Source organism: Nansenia antarctica, assembly GCF_963989245.1.
Source record: "Nansenia antarctica genome assembly, chromosome: 1".
Taxonomy (NCBI): Eukaryota; Metazoa; Chordata; class Actinopteri; order Argentiniformes; family Microstomatidae; genus Nansenia; species Nansenia antarctica.
In genome coordinates, this window is record NC_137674.1 from 49,381,663 (window position 1) to 49,405,689 (window position 24,027).

The 24,027-nt window shown below is 47.0% G+C and overlaps 1 protein-coding gene across 1 annotated transcript in view; it reads left to right on the plus strand.

Moving 5' to 3' along the window:
* Window positions 1-496: 496 nt before the first annotated feature.
* The window catches only part of kcnk10b (potassium channel, subfamily K, member 10b), a gene marked incomplete at both ends in the record, with an annotated part of 32,698 nt that continues 9,167 nt past the window's right edge, over window positions 497-24,027 (plus strand). Inside the window, 2 exons of the mRNA XM_080523676.1 lie at window positions 497-551; window positions 4,021-4,442. Of these exons, the coding sequence (XP_080379802.1) occupies window positions 497-551; window positions 4,021-4,442 (477 nt within the window). The remainder of the gene's footprint in view (window positions 552-4,020; window positions 4,443-24,027) is intronic.

A 24,027-nucleotide genomic window follows, 5' to 3' on the forward strand; every position in this document is an offset into this window, starting at 1 on the left:
TGCTTGGATGGACGTAGATAGGAGAACCAGTTGTCCTTTGTTGTTAAAGGCTATATAGATCAAAAAATCCAAATCCAAAATCCAGATGCGTAAAGTTCGGTGTTCAAAACACTTGTTCCAAGCATATGGCTCCGAGTCCCGACCCTAATTCAAGTGGACTGTCTGACTGACTCTGACGCGTAAGATGTGTAGTAGTACGGTGTAGGGTGGTCCTAGGCTACGATAGTACAGTGAAAGGCTCATTACGATCAATGTGTCCAGGCGTGCACCAGCGCGCCCACGTCAAACTGGGAGAAGGGTACATGGCTGCAGACAATGCGTTTTTGCGTTATCTTCCTTTCTATTTGTATTTTACCATTCAAACTATTAGCCTAATAACTATCAGAGGAAGATACGAGAGAAGGGCGCTGGCTTAATTGGTCTATTTTTCTGCGTTTTTAAGAAGCTCTATAGAGCAGATGTATGGTCTTTGTGTTTAGTGAGAAGAACAATAGCAATGAAATTTCCAGTAGAAAACCCGATAAAACAAGTGAAATGGGATCCAGAACAAGGTTAGTAAATAATAATTTAACTGTAAAAAAATTAAAAGTGAAATACTACCTTCAAATATATCAATAGTCTACAGTTACTCTCAGCATCTTTACGCTCTGTGGGTACACCAGTCTGTGGCTGTCGCAAACATAGATGGTTTATAATTATACCCCCAAAAATACAGCAATATTTTCTTTCAACATTTAGACACCTTTGGTTCTATTTTGTTTATTTCATCTTAAATGCTCTTTATCATGCAATGTGCTTTTACATGAATCAAGGCGATTGGGAGTGGATCCTTTTCTTCCCCATCCCTCGTGGGTTTAGCTGTGTAACAGTGCGCTGTTCGTTCTAGGGATAATCAGGAGGGGGATAGGACAGCTGCTGGGGGTTGGGGAGATGCCCGCCGTTCGTCTCGGACCGTTGGGGAATTACCGGGCAAAGGGCCCAAATGGAATTGGCACTGAATTTGCATTTTGCATTCTATTATTGGACTCAGTTGCTCAATGTTCGCCCCAAACTGTTAATCCCATAGACTATTTTCTATTCATTAATCCATGCCAGTTAATCATTCCCCTCACGCTGAACAGAGGTGTTTCCCCATCTTCAGCTGCTGTGCTGAACATATTAATATTCTAGTCTCCCAGTGTGCCGCCTCAGGGAGACAGTTTAGGAGTCAGGTTTCACACTTTCAATGTGTGTGTGGTTTCGCAGAAGATGATGCTGTTGTAAACATAAAAATGAGATATGAAAATCATTATTTGCATCATCATCATCATCTTCCTCCCCCCTCCTCCTCCTCCTCATCATCATCATCATCATCATCACCATCACCATCACCACCTAGTTTTATATCCTTACAATTGTGGACTAGAAAATGTCTTGTCATCATACAGTATTCCTCTGGTAATACCTGGATATTGAAAGAGAGAGAGAGAGAGAGAGATAGAAAGAGAGAGAGAGAGAGAGAAGGAAAGAGAGAGAGTGAGGGAGAGACTTAGAGAGAGAGCGAGAGAGAGAGAGAGAGAGAGAGAGAGAGAGAGAGAGAGAGAGAGAGAGAGAGAGAGAGAGAGAGGTGGAAGACTGAGGGAGTAGGAATGTATTAGATAAAAGCATTGCTCTCCCATAATCTAATCTGTAGAACTCAAAATCAATAAGAGGCGGGTTTGGTTATTTGAACACAATTTATGATTAAGGTAACGCATTTCGGGAGAGGTGATTTGGATTTGAAATCATTGATTATCTGTAGAATCAGAAGCTTTGTTAACGATTGGACCATTTGTTGTCACTATGTGATGTGAATCAGATGGTTATTTTTAGACTGATAAGGATAAAGTGGAAGATAGCTCAACCCCTTGACATGGCGTGGGCTACTCTGCTAGAGCCGATTCATTCCACTCATTTATCAGAAGCGATGAAAAGCAATTCATTGTTTTTGTCAGACTAGTCAGGGACACTCGACTCGACATTTTCAGGTTTGAATGGAATGGGGCTGTAACATTGGATGTTCTAGAATGTCCATCAATATATAACTGGAGATCTGAGATAATGTGTATATATACAGTATGAATAAAAGTCATTTGAAGACTTATCTAGCTGTTATCTTATAATTCAAAGTGCTGCCCATGTGGATGAATCCCTCAATGTCTTCCCACTCCTGTAACTTTGCTTTGATTGCTTTGATTCATTTAGCCTTGATCCATGTCAAAGGATCGCCTAACAGGATTGATCTACTGGAAGTGAGTTAGTCCTTGAGTCATCCCGGGGGGTGTGTTCGTGTTAGTCACGGGTGTCAGAGCTGCGCAAGCTCATCCTGGAATATGCCAGTCATTATTGGAAAGTACGGTATTTCATTTTTGGCATTAGACTTTATCCAAACCGACTTCCAACAAATACATTTGACTAAGTAAGTGACTCATCCATCAGTCATAATCTATGCTCGGGCCAGGGGCCATTGGCAATCATAATGTTAGAAGAAGGAAGACTTTTTAAACAAAACATTTTTTACAGTAGAAAAACTGTACAGGGGGGTAGAGAGGATGGAGAGGTCTCATTCCTAGAACACTAACATGTCATTCTCATTCTCATTCTCAACTTCTGTTTGCCTCAGAATACTCTCATTACCAAATGGCATCTGTGTTGCTTTATCGATGGACCTGGCACATTACGTATGTGTCAGTCCCTCAAATGAGACGAAAGACCACCTCCCTTTGAACAATGTGTTACTTCTATACACAGAGTGTTAGAGATTGCATCATTGTGAGACCCAGGCCCCTCCCCAATCCCATAGGAGAGGCAGGAGGAGGGGTCAGGGAGGTCAAAGCTGGGGCTTTAAATACCCTATACAGTATGAGTAGTATACTATATATACATCAAATGATCTAAATATGGCTGCCTTCTTGATGCCCTCCCCCACTTTGTATGACCTCCTCCAGCTCACGTGCCGTCGTTTCACACCCCATTCGGAAACCAATGACCCAGAGTGGCAGCTACCTCTATCCCTCGCGGTCCACGCATGTCTATTAAAGAGATTGCATCTTAGTTTTTTTTGTGGGAAGAGGGTGTCTAAATGTTTTTCATGCGGCACATAATATTCATCATTCATTAGCATCAGGTGTGTTTGTGGCAAACAATTTGTCCTTCCCTTGGTACTGAAACAGTACCATTATTATTCGGGGGGGGCTGTGAAACTCTTTTACATCAACACGTTTGAGTGTTTTGCTGGGGGTGTGACTCATCCCGACAGGCGGGGAGGTGAAGTGCTTTGGGGTACGAACTGGGGCGGCAGTCCAGACTAGAGTTCACAGGACTAATGGCTTTTATCATTAGCCTGCTGGGATACAGTTAGGTGTGTGTGTGTGTGTTTGTGTCTGTGTGTCTGTGTGTGTGTGTGTGTGTGTGTGTGTGTGTGCGAGCAATGCGTGCGTGTGTGTGTACATGCGTGCGCGCGTGTGTGAAGAACCCTGCTACTGAAGCCGCAGAATGACAATGCAACATTGTCCCTTCTGCTCTGAGTCATCAGAGATTGGTGTAGAACCCGCGAGCCACATGAAACAAATGTCCAGACTTCATGAAGCCATCACAAACCCTCAGTACATATAATGCTTGTCTTAAGCACTACATCACACAGCTCATCGTGACGTTAGAATTATAAGGTTCTATCTAAATTTTTGTCAAAATTGAGTTTTTTACATAATCCGATCCATTTTTATTTTTAAAATGTTGACATTTTTGAGTTAGTAATTAATAAAATACAAAGGTTCCATCTCACAAAACATAATAGAATGTAAAAACTTTGACGCTCAATATCTCTGAACTACCCTAAACGGAGATAGAACTTTATAATTCTAAGCTCACGTCATGCCAACTGGTTATATACAGTCAGGACCCAAACCAAGATGACACCAATTCACTCTATTACGACATCATCCAACATCGGCTCCTTCTAACCCAACAACGACTGACACCCACACCTCTCTCTCCTCCCAGTGGCGGTTCAGACCAACTTGGTGCCTCCCAAGAAGGTCCCGGCCGGCTCGGGGGGGGGGATGGTCCAGTCCAGCCTGGTTCAGGCCAGCGTGGCGGCCATGCAGAACCCCATGGACTGCGAGGCCCGGCCCAACGGCCACTGCCCCCTGCCGCGCCTCTCTGTGTCCACGCGGTCCGCCAGCCTGGTGGCCAGCATGGACCCGGCCAACGAGGCCGCCATGCTCCACTCTGTGATGAAGTGGAAGACGGTGCTGACGGTGTTTGTGGTGGTGGTGTTCTACCTGGTGGGGGGCGGCCTGGGCTTCAGGGCTCTGGAGCAGCCGTTCGAGATCAACCAGAAGGATAGTATCACCCTGGAGAAGGCCGGCTTCCTGCAGAGGCACTCCTGTGTCTCGCCCGCCGAGCTGGAGGCCCTCATCAAGGTGAGTGGGTGGTGGTGGAGGAGGTGGAGGTGGAGGTGGAGGGTAGGGGTGGGTGGTAGTGGTGGTGGTGGAGGTGGAGGGTAGGGTTGGGTGGTAGTGGTGGTGGTGGAGGTGGAGGGTAGGGGTGGGTGATGGAGGAGGGTGGTAGTGGTGGTGGAGGGTAGGGGTGGGTGGTGAAGGGGTGGCTGGTGTTGGTGGTGGTGGTGCGTCGTGGAGGGGAGTGGTAGTGGTGGTGTTGGTGGTGGTGGTGGTGCGTCGTGGAGGGGGGTGGTAGTGGTGGTGGTGGTGATGGTGGTGGTGGAGATGGAGGAGGGTGGTGGTGGTGGTGGTGGAGGTGGAGGAGGGTGGTAGTGGTGATGGAGGAGGGTGGTGGTGAAGGAGGGTGGTAGTGGGTCGTATAGCAGTGCGGTAGTGGTAGTGGCGGTGGAGGAGGGTGGTGGTGGTGGTGGTGGTGGAGGTGGAGGAGGGTGGTGGAGGAGGGTGGTAGTGGTGGTGGTGGTGGTGGAGGTGGAGGAGGGTGGTGGAGGAGGTGGAGGAAGGTGGTGGTGGTGGGTGGTAGTGGTGGTGGTGGAGGTGGAGGAGGGTGGTGGAGGAGGTGGAGGAGGGTGGTAGTGGTGGTGGTGGAGGTGGAGGAGGGTGGTGGAGGAGGTGGAGGAGGGTGGTAGTGGTGGTGGTGGTGGAGGTGGAGGAGGGTGGTGGAGGAGGTGGAGGAGGGTGGTGGAGGAGGTGGAGGAGGGTGGTGGAGGGTGGTAGTGGTGGTGGTGGTGGTGGAGGAGGGTGGTGGAGGAGGTGGAGGAGGGTGGTGGAGGAGGTGGAGGAGGGTGTTGGAGGAGGTGGAGGAGGGTGGTGGAGGAGGTGAAGGAGGGTGGTAGTAGTGGTGGTGGTGGAGGTGGAGGAGGGTGGTGGAGGAGGTGGAGGAGGGTGGTGGAGGAGGTGGAGGAGGGTGGTAGTGGTGGTGGTGGAGGTGGAGGAGGTGGAGGAGAGTGGTGGAGGTGGAGGAGGGTGGTGGAGGAGAGTGGTAGTGGTAGTGGCAACCTCCACAGGGGTCATTGGGCGTAATGGTTGTATTGTAGACGTTACAGAGGGGAATTAATTAACCATTAACCTTTTATTATGTGATTTATTAGATGATGGATTCTATCCGTGCATGATGGAATCTGCTCATGGGGGCCAGCCTAGCATGTGATTGGTTCATACAAGAATGCACAATATTTCATCCCCTTCTCATGGTGTAAGTCATAATTTTAAAGTTTTGCGAAAAACAGAATAAACTGAACCAAATCTAGAATATATGATATTTAGGCAAAAACTTTCCTCAAAAGTGACGTACGGCATTATTTTAAGAAGGTTATTTTTAAGAAGTTCATCCTTTGAGTTCAATTCCATTTTTTAAGTGTTGCAGCCGCTTCTATACGTGATGTGTGTGTCCCCGTGTGTTCGTAGCACCAGATCTAAACCAATCAGAAGTAACCTATGAGTCCCATGCCCGGCAATACAATAGTAGCTTGAGAAAAGCATGCTCAGCTTCAGGCAGCTCTATCTCAAAAAGTAGAAATGTATAAATGTGATATTCACACTGTAGGAATTCTGGGAACCAGATGCACATCTGTATATAAGTTAGAAAATGGGTTTGAAATGGAAGGACTGCACTTATATAGCGCCTTTATCCAAAGGGCTTTACAACTGCCTCTCGTTCACCCGTTCAAACAAACACCAATGGCGGCAAGCTACCATGCAAGGCGCTGGCCCGCTCACTGGGAGCAATTTGGGGTTCAGTGTCTTGCCCAAGGACACTTCGACATGTGGCCAGCCGGGGCTTGAACCGCTGATCTGCCAACCTTGCGATCATTAGACAGCGACTCTACCTCCTGCGCCACAGCCGCCCCTGCGAAATGACCTACTGCCACTCCTTGAACAATAGCAATGGAATTCTGTGAAACCTGCTTAGTGTAACATCAGTTATCCTAATGCAGGAGCTCATTAGGACACTTCCTGCTGTGTCTATGAATCATGCAATATCCCTAATGGACCAGCCAGCATCAGAAGCCACACACACACACACACACACACACACACACGCACGCACGCACGCACGCACGCACACGCAAACACGCACACACACTCACGCATGGACGCACGCACTCACGCACACACACACACACACACACACACACACAGACACACACACACACACACACACACACACACACACACACACACACACACACCCTACAGTTTCCCCCCCGGTTGGGCTGTGTGTTCTAATTGATAAGTGCATGTCATGTGTTGACTGACAGGTCATGTGTTGACTGACAGGTCGGTCCATCCGCTGGCAGTAAGTACTGAAGACCCCCCCCAGCTGTCTTTGTTGCCACGGTAGCATTAATGAAGACCCCCCCCCGCCAGCTGTCTCTGTCGCCACGGTAGCCGTAATGCGCCGTGACACTCCAGATGCTGTATGTAAACACACACTTTAGCCACAAAATCGACCAACCGCCTTTGTTACATAACTATAAGTTAGCAGAGACACAAGGAAGAGAAGTTCGATAGCTCTTCACTTGGTGTAAGACATTCCTTCTTATGTAAAGTTCTGGAACTATGACCTTTCCATGTGTAAGAAAGGTCATTGACACAAATATTGTGAATAATTAAGGCTGCGTATTGACTTTTTTCGCTCTTTAGCAACACCCACACATTGCTAAATCAGGAGGCAAGGTGGTGGTCATGGACAAGTTCATGTTACTTATGGATGTATGTAACATGATCATTTGTGTGCCAGGCGATTCTTTTTCTGTATGAAAACATGCAGTACAATATGCATCTGAGTCTGTGAGCCATGTCGGTTAGTGAGCTGTTTATAGTCGGTCCTTTCAACAGCTTTGGAAGAGGCAACAAATATAGTACTGTACCTTTTATACTGTACCTGCAATTTGAAGTCACTCCCTGAAAAATGATGATGTTTTCTATATTTCTAATGATCAGAATTGTCTTCTTCTTCTTAATTATAAGAAAATATGAACAATGAAGTTAACATTTGTAAACTATGTTATTTAACTAATACCATCAAAATGTGGACAGGAGCTGATTCCAATACACGTGTCTGTCGTGCTCATTGCAAGGACACCTGTTTTAGATATAAGAACTAGGCTTGTGAACCGAAGACGAATTCACAGTTTTTAGTTATTTCATGCACTTTGCACTGTTTTTACCAAGCGATTGATATACAGTGCCCTGCGTAAGTTATGAGGATAGTGAAGCATTTTTTTTTTCTTTTGGCTCTACACTCCAAAAGTACCAACATCCAAATAAGCATATCTTCTTCAACATATCTTCTTCTTTCATTTTCAGATTTCAATGTATGAAACATCATTTGAAAGCTTACAATCTGCAAATGTCCAAATTAGGCACTCATGTTTAGTATTATTATTGGTGGACAATTGTTTGCATGAAGTGAGCCAGCTCTAGTCGCAGCTCTCCATGTCCAAATCTAACCCCCCCTGCAACTTGTTCCTCTTTAATGAGGTTCCAAACAGTTGATTTTGGCAAGCCTAAGGTTTTGGCTATGTTTCCGTTTTTCTAGCCTAATAACGGCTTCCTTGACTTTCACTGACACCACTTTGGTCCTCATGTTGACAGACACAGATAGCAAACTCCAAAGGCAAATCCAAAGCGTAGAAACAATACAAGACATTGACAGCTCTCTTATGCCTGCACAAATTATGTGACAGAACACACCTGACTTTCCTATGGGGCGGCTGTGGTGCAGGAGGTAGAGCCGCCGTCTAATGATCGCAAGGTTGGCAGATTCAGCGGTTCGAGGCCCGGCTGGCCACATGTCGAAGTGTCCTTTGGCAAGACATTGAACCCCAAATTGCTCCCTGTGAGCGGGTCGGCTTGGTAACTTGCCGCCATTGGTGTGTGAATGTGTGTGTGTGAATGGGTGAATGAGAGGCCGTTGTAAAGCGCTTTGGATAAAGGCGCTATATAAGTGCAGTCCATTTACCATTACTTTCCAGAAACACCTGTCACAGAAACACCTGTCAAGCCAACTACCCCTGGCTACCGTAAAATAGGGGTATTATGCTTAAAATTCATTTTGAATTCATTTCTGAATAGTGAAACCAATACCATCAAATAAACGCTGAGAATCTCTACTTACACCTCATAGTAATTGTTTAATTGCAGTGTAGAGCCAAAAGACAAAATAAGTCTTCACTGTGCCATTACTTACGCAGGGCACTGTATGTTGAATACTGTGTAGTGTTTTTTGTGTGTGCGTGTATAACTTTGTGTAATGCTGCCTTCTGGCTATAGGGCACACTTGAAAATGAAATCCCAAAAATCGCGAAGTGAATGAAAAAACATCACACCACCTAGAGATAAAGGAGTCAAGCCTGAGTTCATAAATCAATCGGACACCGAACCGACAGAGCCTCCGGGATTAGAAAATGATTTGAGATCTGCCGTTGCGGTCGACCGAGCTAAACGTCTGAGACCTGTGCGCGAAGGTGTCCGGTGATTGAAAGGACCGGCAAGAGATCAGGGTCCCTGTCTTGTCTCCCAACGGGGTTTGTGTGGCGCTTGTTTATTCAGCTGCCACTGTCCTGTAGTTCCATACCGCTGTAGAAGAGATGGGACCGAAAGATAACAGAGATTTCCTGTCATGTCAGATGGAGATATTTTTCTTGGAGAGCTGTGTTTCTTTTTTTTTTTCTCTTTTTTTTTCAAAAGATGAAGCTGCACTGGGAATGTCTAGGGATGTACAGTATTTTTTATTCAGGAAGCAGATGGATAGCTGTGGTTCCTGCAGAAATGCATCTGGGGAGGTTCAATGAGCAGTGTGTGTGAATCTAGCCCTAGACATGATACGGTGGACAACAGCATACAGTTCTGTATGCTAGCTTTATGCTAGGGAATCCAAAAGACTAGTACAGTATGAGAGCAGCAGAGCCAAGCTTCACTTCATTGTCTGAATAGGTCCTTTGTCTATATGCCTCAGCTTCTAACTAGGAAATGCCCCCCAAAGAGAGAAGTAACCACACAGAATTTGGTTTGCTCCAGTTTCTTGCTCCAGTAGACTCGTTCCATTTGATGTTAACATCTTCAACACTGCTCCACTCAATATCTGAGTGCCTCTCTTTCTTTCTTTCTTTCTCCATCTCTCTCTGCCTCTCTTTCCATTATCGCCCACCATCATGACCAGTATTTTGAGAGAAAAAAGGTCATCTCAACCAAGTGCAGTTTGTCGAAATCAATGGGAGTATTTCTTGAAGGAGGAGGTGTAGAAATAAGTGTGTGTGTGTGTGTGTGTGTGAGTGTGTGTGTGTGTGCCTGAGGCCAGGGGTCTCTATAGGGAATCAATTATTAATCGCATGAGTGAACAGTCACAGACCTCCCCCATAAACAGCAGTATGTACAGCTCAACCAGGGGAGATCAAGTCTCCAGGATTAAGACTAGATTCTCTGGGAGATGAACAACTCTATTTTGTTCAGGTGAATTTCAAAGCTTCCAGGAGGTGGTATGAGTCGAACTTTAGTCGAACTGGTGAAATGTATTTGTGTTAATTTGCTACAAAGCAATTATTAGATAAATAATAATAATAACTGTTGCATTGCAATCCGATTGTATGCAATCACTTGTCAGTCAATTGTTGGAATTTGGTATTTTATGCTCTAGGCAAGGTGTCCGCCACCCTGGAACAATTAGGGGTTCAGTGCCTTGCTCAGGGGCACTTCGACACATGGCCAGCTGTGATTCGAACTGCTGCGAACTGCCGACTTTTGCGATCATTAGGCGCCAGCTCTACCGGCTGAGCTACTTAGCCACCCCTAAACAGCCTCCCCTAAACAGCCTCCCCTAAACAGCCACCCCTAAACAGCCTCCCCTAAACAGCCTCCCCTAAACAGCCCCCCTAAACAGCCTCCCCTAAACATCACCCCTAAACAGCCCCCCTAAACAGCCGCCCCTAAACAGCCGCCCCTAAACAGCCTCCCCTAAACAGCCTCCCCTAAACAGCCCCCCTAAACAGCCGCCCCTAAACAGCCTCCCCTAAACAGCCCCCCTAAACAGCCTCCCCTAAACAGCCTCCCCTAAACAGCCTCCCCTAAATAGCCTCCCCTAAACAGCCTCCCCTAAACAGCCCCCCTAAACAGCCTCCCCTAAACAGCCCCCCTAAACAGCCTCCCCTAAACAGCCCCCCTAAACAGCCCCCCTAAACAGCCTCCCCTAAACAGCCCCCCTAAACAGCCCCCCTAAACAGCCACCCCTAAACAGCCGTCTCTAAACAGCCACCCCTAAACAGCCCCCCTAAACAGCCTCCCCTAAACAGCCCCCCTAAACAGCCCCCCTAAACAGCCTCCCCTAAACAGCCCCCCTAAACAGCCTCCCCTAAACAGCCCCCCTAAACAGCCCCCCCTAAACAGCCGCCCCTAAACAGCCCCCCCTAAACAGCACCCCTAAACAGCCTCCCCTAAACAGCCTCCCCTAAACAGCCTCCCCTAAACAGCCCCCCTAAACATCCCCCCTAAACAGCCCCCCCTAAACAGCCCCCCTAAACAGCCCCCCCTAAACAGCCTCCCCTAAACAGCCCCCCCTAAACAGCCACCCCTAAACAGCCTCCCCTAAACAGCCGTCCCTAAACAGCCTCCCCTAAACAGCCTCCCCTAAACAGCCCCCCTAAACATCCCCCCTAAACAGCCCCCCCTAAACAGCCACCCCTAAACAGCCCCCTGTAAACAGCCTCCCCTAAACAGCCTCCCCTAAATAGCCCCCCCTAAACAGCCCCCCCTAAACAGCCCCCCTAAACAGCCCCCCCTAAACAGCCCCCCTAAACAGCCTCCCCTAAACAGCCCCCCTAAACAGCCGCCCCTAAACAGCCCCCCCTAAACAGCCCCCCTAAACAGCCCCCCCTAAACAGCCCCCCCTAAACAGCCCCCCCTAAACAGCCTCCCCTAAACAGCACCCCTAAACAGCCTCCCCTAAACAGCCCCCCCTAAACAGCCCCCCTAAACAGCCTCCCCTAAACAGCCTCCCCTAAACAGCCCCCCCTAAACAGCCCCCCTAAACAGCCCCCCCTAAACAGCCTCCCCTAAACAGCCCCCCCTAAACAGCCACCCCTAAACAGCCCCCCCTAAACAGCCACCCCTAAACAGCCCCCCCTAAACAGCCACCCCTAAACAGCCCCCCCTAAACAGCCGCCCCTAAACAGCCACCCCTAAACAGCCCCCCCTAAACAGCCTCCCCTAAACAGCTACCCTAAACAGCCCCCCCTAAACAGCCACCCCTAAACAGCCCCCCTAAACAGCCTCCCCTAAACAGCCTCCCCTAAACAGCCTCCCCTAAACAGCCACCCCTAAACAGCCCCCCCTAAACAGCCCCCCTAAACAGCCTCCCCTAAACAGCCTCCCCTAAACAGCCCCCCTAAACAGCCCCCCCTAAACAGCCCCCCTAAACAGCCTCCCCTAAACAGCCGCCCCTAAACAGCCCCCCCTAAACAGCCCCCCTAAACAGCCTCCCCTAAACAGCCACCCCTAAACAGCCCCCCTAAACAGCCCCCCCTAAACAGCCTCCCCTAAACAGCCTCCCCTAAACAGCCTCCCCTAAACAGCCCCCCTAAACAGCCCCCCCTAAACAGCCTCCCCTAAACAGCCTCCCCTAAACAGCCCCCCTAAACAGCCTCCCCTAAACAGCCGCCCCTAAACAGCCCCCCCTAAACAGCCTAGAGTTGACATGTAGAACTCCTTGATTTGTGTCAGAGCAAACAAGCCCGTTCATTTTGGCAACCCCTGGTTTAACAAACCATAAACACAGGCCCTAATTTGAGAGATGGAATCATATCTCAACCACAACCACCGGGAAGCAATATCTTCATCCACTTGAGAAATGGCCTTTGAGACGTTAGGTCTTAAAAACAAAAACACTCCGTCGTAACGTTGAGAGATTGATCTGTTCCCCTCACAGCTGTGAGTGCTGTGTCAAGCCTGTCACTCAGCCTCCTATCACACTGGGGGTGTTGGGCCTGTGTTGGTGAGTCACTGTTGTCAAACTGTTTGGCGTCGGTGTAGGCTGGGAGATGGCAGCTTTGAGACTGCCTGTGTGTATGTGTGTGTGTGTGTGTGTGTGTGTGTGTTTCAAGTTTCAAGTCTCAAGTTTCAAGTTTTATTGTTACGTCACATTACACAATTGTAAGAGAGTAAAATGATTAGGCTTTGGTTCCTTACATTGCAGCACAAGACGATAAGGCAATAGGCAAGATAAGTCAAGATAAATAAAGTGACAATAGTAGAAGACATAAGTGAGACAACTGGACAAGTGACAAGTGGTGGGAGACAAATAAGACAAATAAGACAGGATACAATTAGCAGTACAAATAGTCAAATCAAATAAAAGAGTACAAGTAGAAATGTCATGAGTATTGCACGTGGTGGCAGTGGGTGTAAGAGGTAGTATTGAGTAAAGTGACTGTGTGTGGTTAGGTAGTCCATATACATGGGGTGTGCTTGGGGATAATAGTAATTTGTCTTCACTAGGCTTGTTTATGACTGGGGTGCAAAGTTGTCACCTTTCTGCAAAATTAGCCGTTTTTATCTCAAAATATGTCATCCATTAACTGCTGTTGAAATAACTTTTAGCTTCAGGGAGCTAGGTACAATTCCAGACAGCATAGAGTTTACAGTCACGGTAAACTGTTTTCGAAGTAATTCTGCAGGTGTTAAGGTCAGGGCTGCCGCTACTTACACATGCATTATTGTTAGACCACCGTTAGTGCTAGAGATATCTATTTAACACCATTAGTGCTAGCGCACTATCCCCCCCTAAGGTTAGCCGCAAAAAAAAAAGTGTCACCTTTTTGGGCCACCACCAGTTTGCACCCCTGTATGAGCCTGATCGCCTGGGGAAAGTACCTGTTGGTTAGCCTTTGAGTTTTGGCCCTGAGGCTCTGGAAGAGCCCTCGTCTTTTGGACGGCATCTGTTCGAACAGACTGTACGGTAGTTAGTGTGGCTGGATCCTCTGGGCTTTGCTGTGTGTGTGTGTGTGTGTGTGTGTGTGTGTGTGTGTGTGTGTCCGTGAGTGTGAGTGAGTTTGTGGGTGAGAGCGAGCGTGCTAGCGGGTGTGCTTGTGTGCATTTTAATGTGTGTGCATGTGTGTGAGCGTCTGTGTGAGTGTGTGTGTGCGTCTGTTTGAGTGTGTGTGTGTGTGTGTGTGCGTCTGTTTGAGTGTGTGTGCGCGTCTGTTTGAGTATGTGCGTCTGTTTGAGCGTGTGTGTGCGTCTGTGTGAGTGTGTGTGCGCTGTGTGTGTGTGTGTGTGCGTTTGTTTGAGTGTGTGTGTGCATCTGTTTCATTGTGTGTGTGCGTCTGTGTGTGTGTGTGTGTGTGTCTGTGTGAGTGTGTGTCTGTGTGAGTGTGTGTGCGCTGTGTGTGTGTGTGTGTGCGTCTGTTTGAGTGTGTGTGTGCATCTGTTTCATTGTGTGTGTGTGCGTCTGTGTCTGTGTGAGTGTGTGTGCACGGCGTGGGTGATTGAAGCGTCTGCTGTCCACCCACACACACTGTGCCCACCAGGACTGGTGTTGTCCTTGGAGAATGAGGCGGGCAGAGGCGGGCAGAGACGGGCAGCCTTGGCGTGACTCACAGTGAGAAATCACAAAGTGAAATCCTGGTGTGGTGGACGCTAAATCATTCGTTTGTCGTTTGTTGTTGGGACACTTAGCTCTAAAATAGACCTCCTGAATAAGGCAACGGTTGTTTATTTCATTAGGGATGCCACTGTAAAAACTCTCCACTGCACTTTATACATGTAGCACTATCCAATGCACTGTTGTCTGTCCTGTGTTTTTTTTTTGCATTTGTTTTTGTTCATGTATACACGTGAAAAAAAAGTATAAACGCACTTACTGTAACGCCAAAGCAAATTCCTATATGTGTATGCATAATGGCAATAAATTCATAAATCGGAATCGGAATCTGAAAAGGGGCTGCGCTGCGATAATAGAGCTCTATCTGCTGCTGAAAAAACAGCCCACTTCTGAAAAACACACACTTCTAAAAAACGGCCACTTCTGAAAAAACGGCCACTTCTGAAAAACACCCACTTCTAAAAAACTGCCACTTCTGAAAAACGCCCACTTCTAAAAAACGCCCACTTCTAAAAAACACCCACTTCTAAAAAACACACACTTCTAAAAAACACACACTTCTCTATCAATAAAAATCACCGTGATGAAGTAGCTGTCACAGCTCACAACCTCTTGGGCAGTACTGGACACAGGTGGGTTGGATTTTGCAAAACCATGCAATTAAATAAACCCAGGTTCCAGGTTAAATCCAGGTTGATGAATGATTTAATATGCTATACTCTAATGACATTAGGGGTTATAAGCCTCTGCTTAGTGAGCAGGTGAAGTCTCTCAGTAGTGCACGCAGAAGCAATAATTGGTCACCAGACTGCCAGACTGCCAGACGGTTAAGTCCTCGTGTAGCAGCGTTTGTTCATGCATCAAAAGGCTTCTTGCATATCTATCTTTTGAATTGGATTTCTGAACAGAAGGTGTGTTTTCATGATTGAATATATTCATCCTATTCCCATTTCCCCTGAGAGGAGAGGTTGAATATTCCAGCATGGCTTTTGTGGGGACTGGACAGACTTGGGCGACTGGAAGGTTAAGTAGTTATTTACATACTGATTGCATCAGTATTCCAGGTTCTCTGGCTCTGAGGCTTAAATAAAACCAGACATTTCATGTCTTTTTCCTTTGAGGTTCTTTAAGGTAGAGGGCAGAGAGGTAGAGAGGTAGAGTTGAGGAGCTGATTCGATGAGAGGAGACTGTAATGCACATTAGAAGAGGGGGAGGAGCTCAAACACTCCCATCCATCCATGGTTCATTTCAACCTACAGGTTCAGAATTCATTTTGTGAAAGGCTTGCTGGAAGGAAAATTTAGTTATGGTACACATATGGAGCAGAGGACCTTGTGATGGGGGCCATTTTAAATAATACATCAACGACCCATAGTGGCCATAAAGATGAGGCATTACTATGAAGAATGGCCTGAGAGGAATGGTATCGGTTTATAAAACCTAGACAGCTGTGTTAGATAGATACTGTAGATAGATAGGTACTTTATTGATCCCTGAGCGGAAATGGAAGTGTTAGAGCAGCTCACATCACAAACTACAACAACAACAAGATAAAGTGACAATAGAATAATAGAATCAAAATAAAACAGACATCTGAAACATTATATACAGTAAGAACAGTCCAGTATGATTTAACATCCCCCTGCCCGACTGATACGTTTGACACCCCCGATCGACTCAGCCGGAGGAGGAGTTGGACTAGTGTTACTAGTTGGAGTGCTGCCAACTACAAAATGAACTATGCTCTCTTTCAAAAATCGTTTTTCTCATTTTCGCATTCTTCCTGTTTCCACTAGAAAGTATGGTCAGGTTTCCCCTAAAGATCTTTTTAGGAAAAAGAACACGATATGTGTACATCCCTGGATTCTCCTGGTGAGATATACATGTCAAGAAACTTGATAAAAACAACAACCAAAATCGTCATAATCAGGTGCAACCTCACCTCAGCTTGACCTTGGTTGACAGTGTCAGGGAAGCAGTGAGATGCTATCAACCTGGTGACAGACTGGAGAGCATAGCTAATGCTCTTAAGCTTCGTGCACACCGCGAACCGTGACCCACCGTTCTGACGCAACCTGGTGGGATGGGCTTGACGCATGTCGCATGCGATGCAGACGCAACAACACAGCGGTAATATATGTCCGGAGGAGATAGCAAAGATGGCGCCGTTAGCATCACAAACACTATGCCATACAAGTTAGCATCAGAGGTAGACTAATATCCTCAACTTATGTCCTAATCACACTACTGTCATACAAGTTGTACCTTCTCCTTGACATGGACATAAACACCTGCTACCTTCTTTGAAAGAAATCGCGATTTATTCAGTGAAAACTAGTACACCATTCAGATAGCATAACAATAGCATAGCATTCGCGGACAGTCAGTCAATGCACCTAGCACAACAATAGCATAGCATTCGCGGACACAGTCAGTATGTTAACATCAGATATATAAACGGGTTATTTTGATAAACTGGACACATTTTGTGAATATATATGGTTACTTTCTCGCCTGAAAACATATAATAACTTCATAAAATGACATATTAACACTTGTAGAGCCAAATTAAAGATTTTCGCCAATGGCGGATTTTACATCTGAGAGAAAGCTCTGGTCAAGAAACTACTTCCGGTTTACTTCCGGTTGTTTTGACGGATCCAACGCAACGCAAAATCTGAAATATTTTGACTGATTACCGCACCCTGCCGGACAAGAAACGCAATGCAGAGCAACGCAACGGATCAACGCAACTGCCCCATTGAGATGAATGACTTCCGGTGCAACGCAATGACCTGGTGTGCACGCAGCTTAAGACTCTGGCAGACTGGCGCTAGCAGTGCTGTTAGAGAGTCCGGGCCTCAGAGATGAAACGAACCCGGTGCTCGATCCTTTATTTAACCAGCAGTGTTTCATCTATATGCATTTATTGGTGGCGGGCCGCCACGAATGAATTTCGTCCACCACTAATTGATTCAGTCCACAAAAAAAAAAAAAAGAGTTCTCAAAACAACAACAAAAAAAATCTGAACATTTTAGCTGATTAAAATATATCTGATCCTAGATCAGCGCTATAATGGATGTTGACTAAAAGTGCACCTAAATCCACGCCCATCTCTCTCTAACCGCTGATCCAAAATCAGATTAATGACATTAAACATTCAGTTGACGACGTGACACAAGGGCTCCTGATTGGTCTAAATGTGAACTGTGGTATTATTGTTATTGTGTACAGGCCACCGTAGTGACATCAGGGGGGTATTCCATCAACGTCGCTAAAGGAAAATCCTGGCTTATTTTGGATAACTCTCGCGAGACTTGTCAGAATATGCCTGGATGTTTTTAGGAACTCTCGCGAGACTTGTCAGACTAAACCTGGATTTTCTTTTAGCGATGTTGATGGAATACCCCCCAGGTCAGGTGGGCAGGTTACGACGAGACAACAAGAGACCGGTATTGTAGAGCTTACAGAGCGAGTTAAAATAAAGACACTTACATTGAAATACAGAAGGACTCACGTGTATGTTTAATAGAATAACACGACATGGTGTCAGAAGTCCTGTAAGTGAGTGTTAAGAGTTAGATCGGCCGACAAGTGTAATTTGAGCTCGTGACGGTGAGAAGGGAGAAGAAAAAATGGATGCTAATGCTAACGCGGGAGCAGCTGAAGTCCAGAGAGCTTCTTCGAAAAATTAAACGAAAACAGCGACAGATGGATGGATTTTTCAAGAAAAAAGATGTCCCAGACACTTCAAACATTGCTGAAGCTAGCAGTGGCTATGAGCGACCCGAAACTGCATGGCTGGCAGGACCAAAGAAGCTAGGTGGTGGATCAGCTAACAGCGTTTATGGCGGGGTACCACCACCACCAGCTACAACTACAACTACAGCGGGAGAGCCATCAGCATCGGCTAGCTGTGTTGGTGTATCAGCAGACATTAGCAAGTCAAAAAACTATTCTTATGTGCCGTCACTTTAGCAACGACACAGGATTGTCAAGGGGAAAAGAAGGGGAGACGATTTTTTTATTGACAACGGAATTACATGCTGGAAAAACATGCAGCTAAAATTCAGGGAACATTTGGACCTTCAGAGACACACGGGAGAAGTACAGGAAAACAGGGCTGATGTGGGTGTCATCAAAGGTAAGAGTTTGTTTTCTTTAACTCAGCTGATACTCAGCTGTTTACCGAATGCTCCATCTGACTGTGATTTTACTTCTGTAATGTGGTGGGTTGACATAATTCACGCACGGAACTATAGGTTGAGACTATTGTTCCATCCGCAGTTGAGTGCGTAGTACCCAAGTTGTTTAGACTGTTCTATTTACTGCTTGAGTGTGTTGTTGACAATCGTTCATGTCCTTCATTAAACGTTTAGCTTTGATACGCCGCCTACGACTACCATCTCTCTGCACTACAGTAAACAGTTAATCAGTAACGTTAGCCGCTTTTGTGCTCATGTAGGCCTACTTCGTATTATATTATAGCTGATGATCTTTGTGTGTGTGTATGTGACTGTCAGTCACAAGTTTATATTCTGTATATTAAATAAAAAAAATTTGGCCATCCTCTAGTTTTGGCTGAAATGAGGTCGTTGTTTTGAGCGCACGTGCACGCGGAAAGGGCTATCCGCACGCGGTCAGGGCTATCCGCCGCCAATGTAAAAATTCCTGGAGGAAACACTGACCAGGGTAGTCATATTGAGACACAGTGGTGTCGGCAGCCGGAATCCTGTACGCACTATGCGTACAATTTTCCAGTTGCAGCAGAACGTCCAGATTCTATGAAGCGTCTTCAGCCTATCAGGAAACAGCTTTCATGTCCTCATGGCAACGGACATTGCCTCACGTGGACATAGGGAGCTGGCTGCATGTGCGAACCACCCGCTGACTCAAAGGGGTTGTAAAGTGAAAAAGTGAACGTTTTTTTCATAACACCAACTTGAAGTTTTTAAGTACCCACTCGATATAATAAACAACAGTTACACGGTGACGAGCCCCCATTGGTAGCTAGCTGTGTAGCTAGGCCTGCTACCTCGTCCTCGTAACGGATCCGATCCCCGAGGACACACAGCAGCAGAGGTATGTGGTGGTACAACCGACTGGGGGATGTTCCAGAGAGTCCACGGGGAGGACATAGATGGTCTGCTAGACTGTGTCACAGACTATATCAAGTTCTGCGAGGAGAGCATCGTCCCCATTAAAAAGGTACGGTGCTTTCCTAACAACAAGCCGTGGATAAATGGGAACATCAAGAACCTTCTGAAAAGGAAGAGGAGGCTGTTTAAGGCAGGGGACACTGAGGGAGCCAGGGCCACTCAGAAGGAGGTGAAGAAGGAGCTGAGAGCAGCCAAAGAGGAATACAGGAGGAAATTGGAGGGCGGGCTAGTGGCCCACAGCTCCAAGGAGGTGTGGAAGGGTTTCAAGAAGATCACGGGCCACAAGCAGCCACATACTGTGGTGGAGGGGACCCGAGAGCAGGCGGATGACCTGAACTGCTTCTTTAACAGGTTTGACCAACCATCCCCCTGTCACCCCCCACAGCCCCCGACCCTCTCCTCCCCTCTCCAATGTACCGCACCCCTGGCAACAGTAGCCCCCACTCCCCCTGACCCCCTCGCACCCCAGCAGCAATTGCCTCCCCTTACCAACACCAGGAGCCAGGGAGCATGCTTCACACCTGGAGACACCGGTACTCACAGCTTTATAACATCTGAGCAGGTGAAAAGGCAGCTCTCCAGGGTGAATGTGAACAAGTCCAGAGGTCCAGACAACATCAACCCCAGGGTTCTGAAGGTGTGTGCTGGAGAGCTGGCGGACACATTCCAACATCTCTTCAGTCTATCTCTAAGACTGAGGAGGGTGCCACAACTCTGGAAGACCTCTTGCATCGTCCCAGTGCCAAAGAAGGGACGGCCCAGCACCCCAAACGACTACAGACCTGTCGCCCTGACACCACAGGTCATGAAGATCCTGGAGAGGCTAGTGCTGCAACACCTTAAGCCCCAGGTGAAGGACTTCCTGGACCCCCGGCAGTTTGCATACCAGGAGAGCATGGGGGTGGAGGATGCCATCATTTACATGCTGCACAGGGCCTACACACACCTGGAGAGGCCACAGAGCATGGTGAGGACCATGTTCTTCGACTTCTCCAGTGCATTTAACACTATCAAGCCATCACTGCTGGCTGACAAACTAGCAGTGATGTGTGTGGAGGACTCCCTGACGGCTTGGATCCACAACTACCTCACAGACAGGCGTCAGTATGTGAGACTGCAGGGCTGTCAGTCTGAGGTGGTGGTGTGCAACACCGGTGCCCCCCAGGGAACTGTTCTGTCACCCTTTCTCTTCACCCTCTATACCTCCGACTTCCAGTTTAGCTCCGACCAGTGCCACCTGCAGAAGTTTTCGGATGACTCCTCTATCGTCGGTTACATCACAGACGACAGGGATGAGGAGTACAGGGCCCTGGTGGAGAGCTTTGTGCAGTGGTGCGACACCAACTACCTTTTGCTTAACACCAGCAAAACAAAGGAGTTGGTGGTGGATTTTAGGAGGAAGAGAAGGACCCCAGCCCCCATCACCATCAAGGGGGTGGAAGTCGAGAGGGTGGACTCCTACAGGTACCTGGGAGTACAAATTAATAACAAACTGGACTGGACTGACAACACCGAGGCTCTTCTCAGGAAAGGGCAGAGCAGACTGTTTTTCCTGAGAAGGCTGAGGTCTTTCGGTGTCTGCAACAAGCTGCTGCAAATGTTTTATCAGTCGGTAGTTGCCAGCGTTCTGTTCTTCGCCGTGGCCTGCTGGGGTGGAAACATCTGTGCCAGGGATGCTGCGAAACTAAACAAACTGGTGAAGAAGGCCAGCTCTGTGGTGGGGACCGGGCTGGACAGCCTAGAGGTGGTGGCAGAACAGAGGATGGGGAAAAAACTGGCGGCCATGCTGGTCAATCCCTCCCACCCGATGTACTGCGAGCTGGCGGGGATGAGGAGCAAGTTCAGCCACAGATTTGTTCTCCCCCGCCAAAGTACAAAAAGATTTGGACAGTCCTTTGTTCCAGCTGCACTCCGACTCTACAACCAGGCCCTGCAGGGTGGGGGAGACCTGGAGCTGGAACTTTTGGAACTTTTTACTTATTGAGCCTGCACTGTTTTATGTATTTTATTGAATGTTTTCTGTTTTCTGTATTGAATGTTTTCTGCCCTAACTGAGCTGTTTGACAACAACATTTCCCCATTGGGGACAATAAAGGTTTTCAATCAATCAATCAATCAATGGTATGTGCTGGCTCTGGTCATCTCTGAAGATGCCAAAACTCTCGTTTCGGTGCTAGCCTATGTATTGGTGCGCTGTCACAGTGTCACCAAATGGGCTCTATATTTTCCCCATGTGTTAGGTGCGCTGTCACCTGGGCTATGTTTTCATCTGTGTTTCGGGTGCGCCTTCACCATAATGTTTGTGTTGCTGCGCTCTGTGTAGTGCGCGTTATAGGTGATACAACCATCCAACCTATATTGTAGTCTAGTCTGCAAAGTTTTGTTACGTTTCTGTGCGTACTATGACATTGAATCCTGCCGGCGCCACTGTTGGGACAGTAGCCTCTTTTTCAAATGAGCCCTGGCCAAGAAAAGCAGCACTTAATTTAAAAAGACAGTATAAAAACATACAACATAAAATAACAACAAACAAGCAACAGAAACAGTGAGCAGATACAGGCTATAAAAGATAACCTTAAGTCTCTGTAACACACAGTTTAAAGTCAGAGAGTGAAGTATGTTCCAAGTTGAAGGAGCATTGTACAGAATGCAGTTTTACCAAATTCAGATCTGAAATTTGGCACATTAAAGAGAATGCTGTTATTAGACTTGAGGTTATATCTATTGTTTACTGCCATTGAAAAAACTGATAAGTAAGATGGTAACAATCCAATCATTGCTTTATAATTGAAAATAAACCAGTGATGCTGTCTACGTATTGATAGTGGTGGCCAACCAGATAAACTGTAGAAGTTGCAGTGATGTGTGGAGTACCCAGCCCTAGTTATGAAATTGGAGGACGGAGCTCCATGTAAGGCACGGAACGGAACGAGGAATGGTATCCGACACGTTCAATACCGTTCCCCATTCCAGTCCCTGCGCTACAATCAGCCCATCGTCCGCATCTTCCACCTCCATCAAGCCTCTGCCGTGCTGTACCACCACTGTACCACCACGGTACCACCACTGTACTGTACCACCACTGTACCACCACTGTACCACCACTGTACTGTACCACCACTGCACTGTACCACCACTGTACTGTACCACCACTGTACCACCACTGTACTGTACCACCACTGTACCACCACTGTACTGTACCACCACTGTACTGAACCACCACTGTACCACCACTGTACCACCACTGGTACTGTACCACCACTGTACTGTACTACCACTCTACCACCACTGTACCACCACTGTACTGTACCACCACTGCACTGTACCACCACTGTACTGTACCACCACTGTACCACCACTGTACTGTACCACCACTGTACCACCACTGTACTGTACTACCACTCTACCACCACTGTACCACAACTGTACCACCACTGTACCACCACGGTGCTGTACCACCACTGTACTGTACCACCACTGTACCACAACTGTACCACCACTGTACCACCACGGTGCTGTACCACCACTGTACTGTACCACCACTGTACCACTACTGTACCACCACTGTACTGTACCACCACTGTACCACCACTGTACTGTACCACCACTGTACCACCACTGTACCACTACTGTACCACCACTGTACTGTACCACCACTGTACTGTACCACCACTGTACTGTACCACCACTGTACCACCACTACTGTACTGTACCACCACTACTGTACCACCACTGTACTGTACCACCACTGTACTGTACCACCACTGTACCATCACTGTACCACCACGGTGCTGTACCACCACTGTACCACCACTACTGTACCACCACTGTACTACCATGGTGCTGTACCACCACGTACCCACGGTGAGGGTGAAGGTTGTGACACCGCAGGCTAGCGACACACTCTGAGAGGCTTAACGTTAGCCTAATGAGCCTGCATTGCAGTGAGCTAACTGTGTGATCCTCCATGGTAGTGGCAGGGCACGTACTGTAGCAAGGTACTTAGAGAAGATTCCCTCGTCTGGAGACAGACGGAATCCTTTATTTTGATTTATTGATGATGTCAAATCGTTTTCGACACATAGAACCTTAGTCACCTTGACTGGCTTTCCTTTGGTGAGCCCTAGAAATGATATCACTACATGTACACTACAATTTAGTTCTAGCACCTACAGTACGTCAATATAATAATAATAATAATAATACATTAGACTTGTATAGCGCTTTTCTAGACACTCAAAGACACTTTACAAACTGAAAAGATTGAGTAGTAATAATAAAAAGAAACAAAAAATAAATAAAAGAAAGTATAGGGGTCTAATTAATTTTTAGATTACTAAATCTAAGTCTAGGTGTCTTTGTAGGACAATCTACTCTGAATACTGCAATTACACGTAGATTTCGGTACAAGCAACGCCAGCGTCTTCTCTCAACTTTTTTTTTTTTTTGAGACAATATAGTCAATGTATTAATGTTGTATCAGATACAAAATCACAGCAAAAATCTGTTGATTAACATGGCAGCAATTGACTCGTTCTCCAACTGAAACCAACTGAAACCAGCCCCATTAGAGAGCAGAATGCTTCTCGTTATCGATCACATGCATAATGTATGAGGCGGCATGTGCTGTGAGGTCCTCCCTTGAATACTGCATGTGTGCTCACTCTGTCTCTTCATACTGTATGTAATGTGCGATAGGAGTCAGGACTATCTAAGTCAGTGGGATGGATCCATATTTCATGAGAGAGTAAACTATTCACAGGCTGACAGCATGCAGCACTGTGGAGGTGG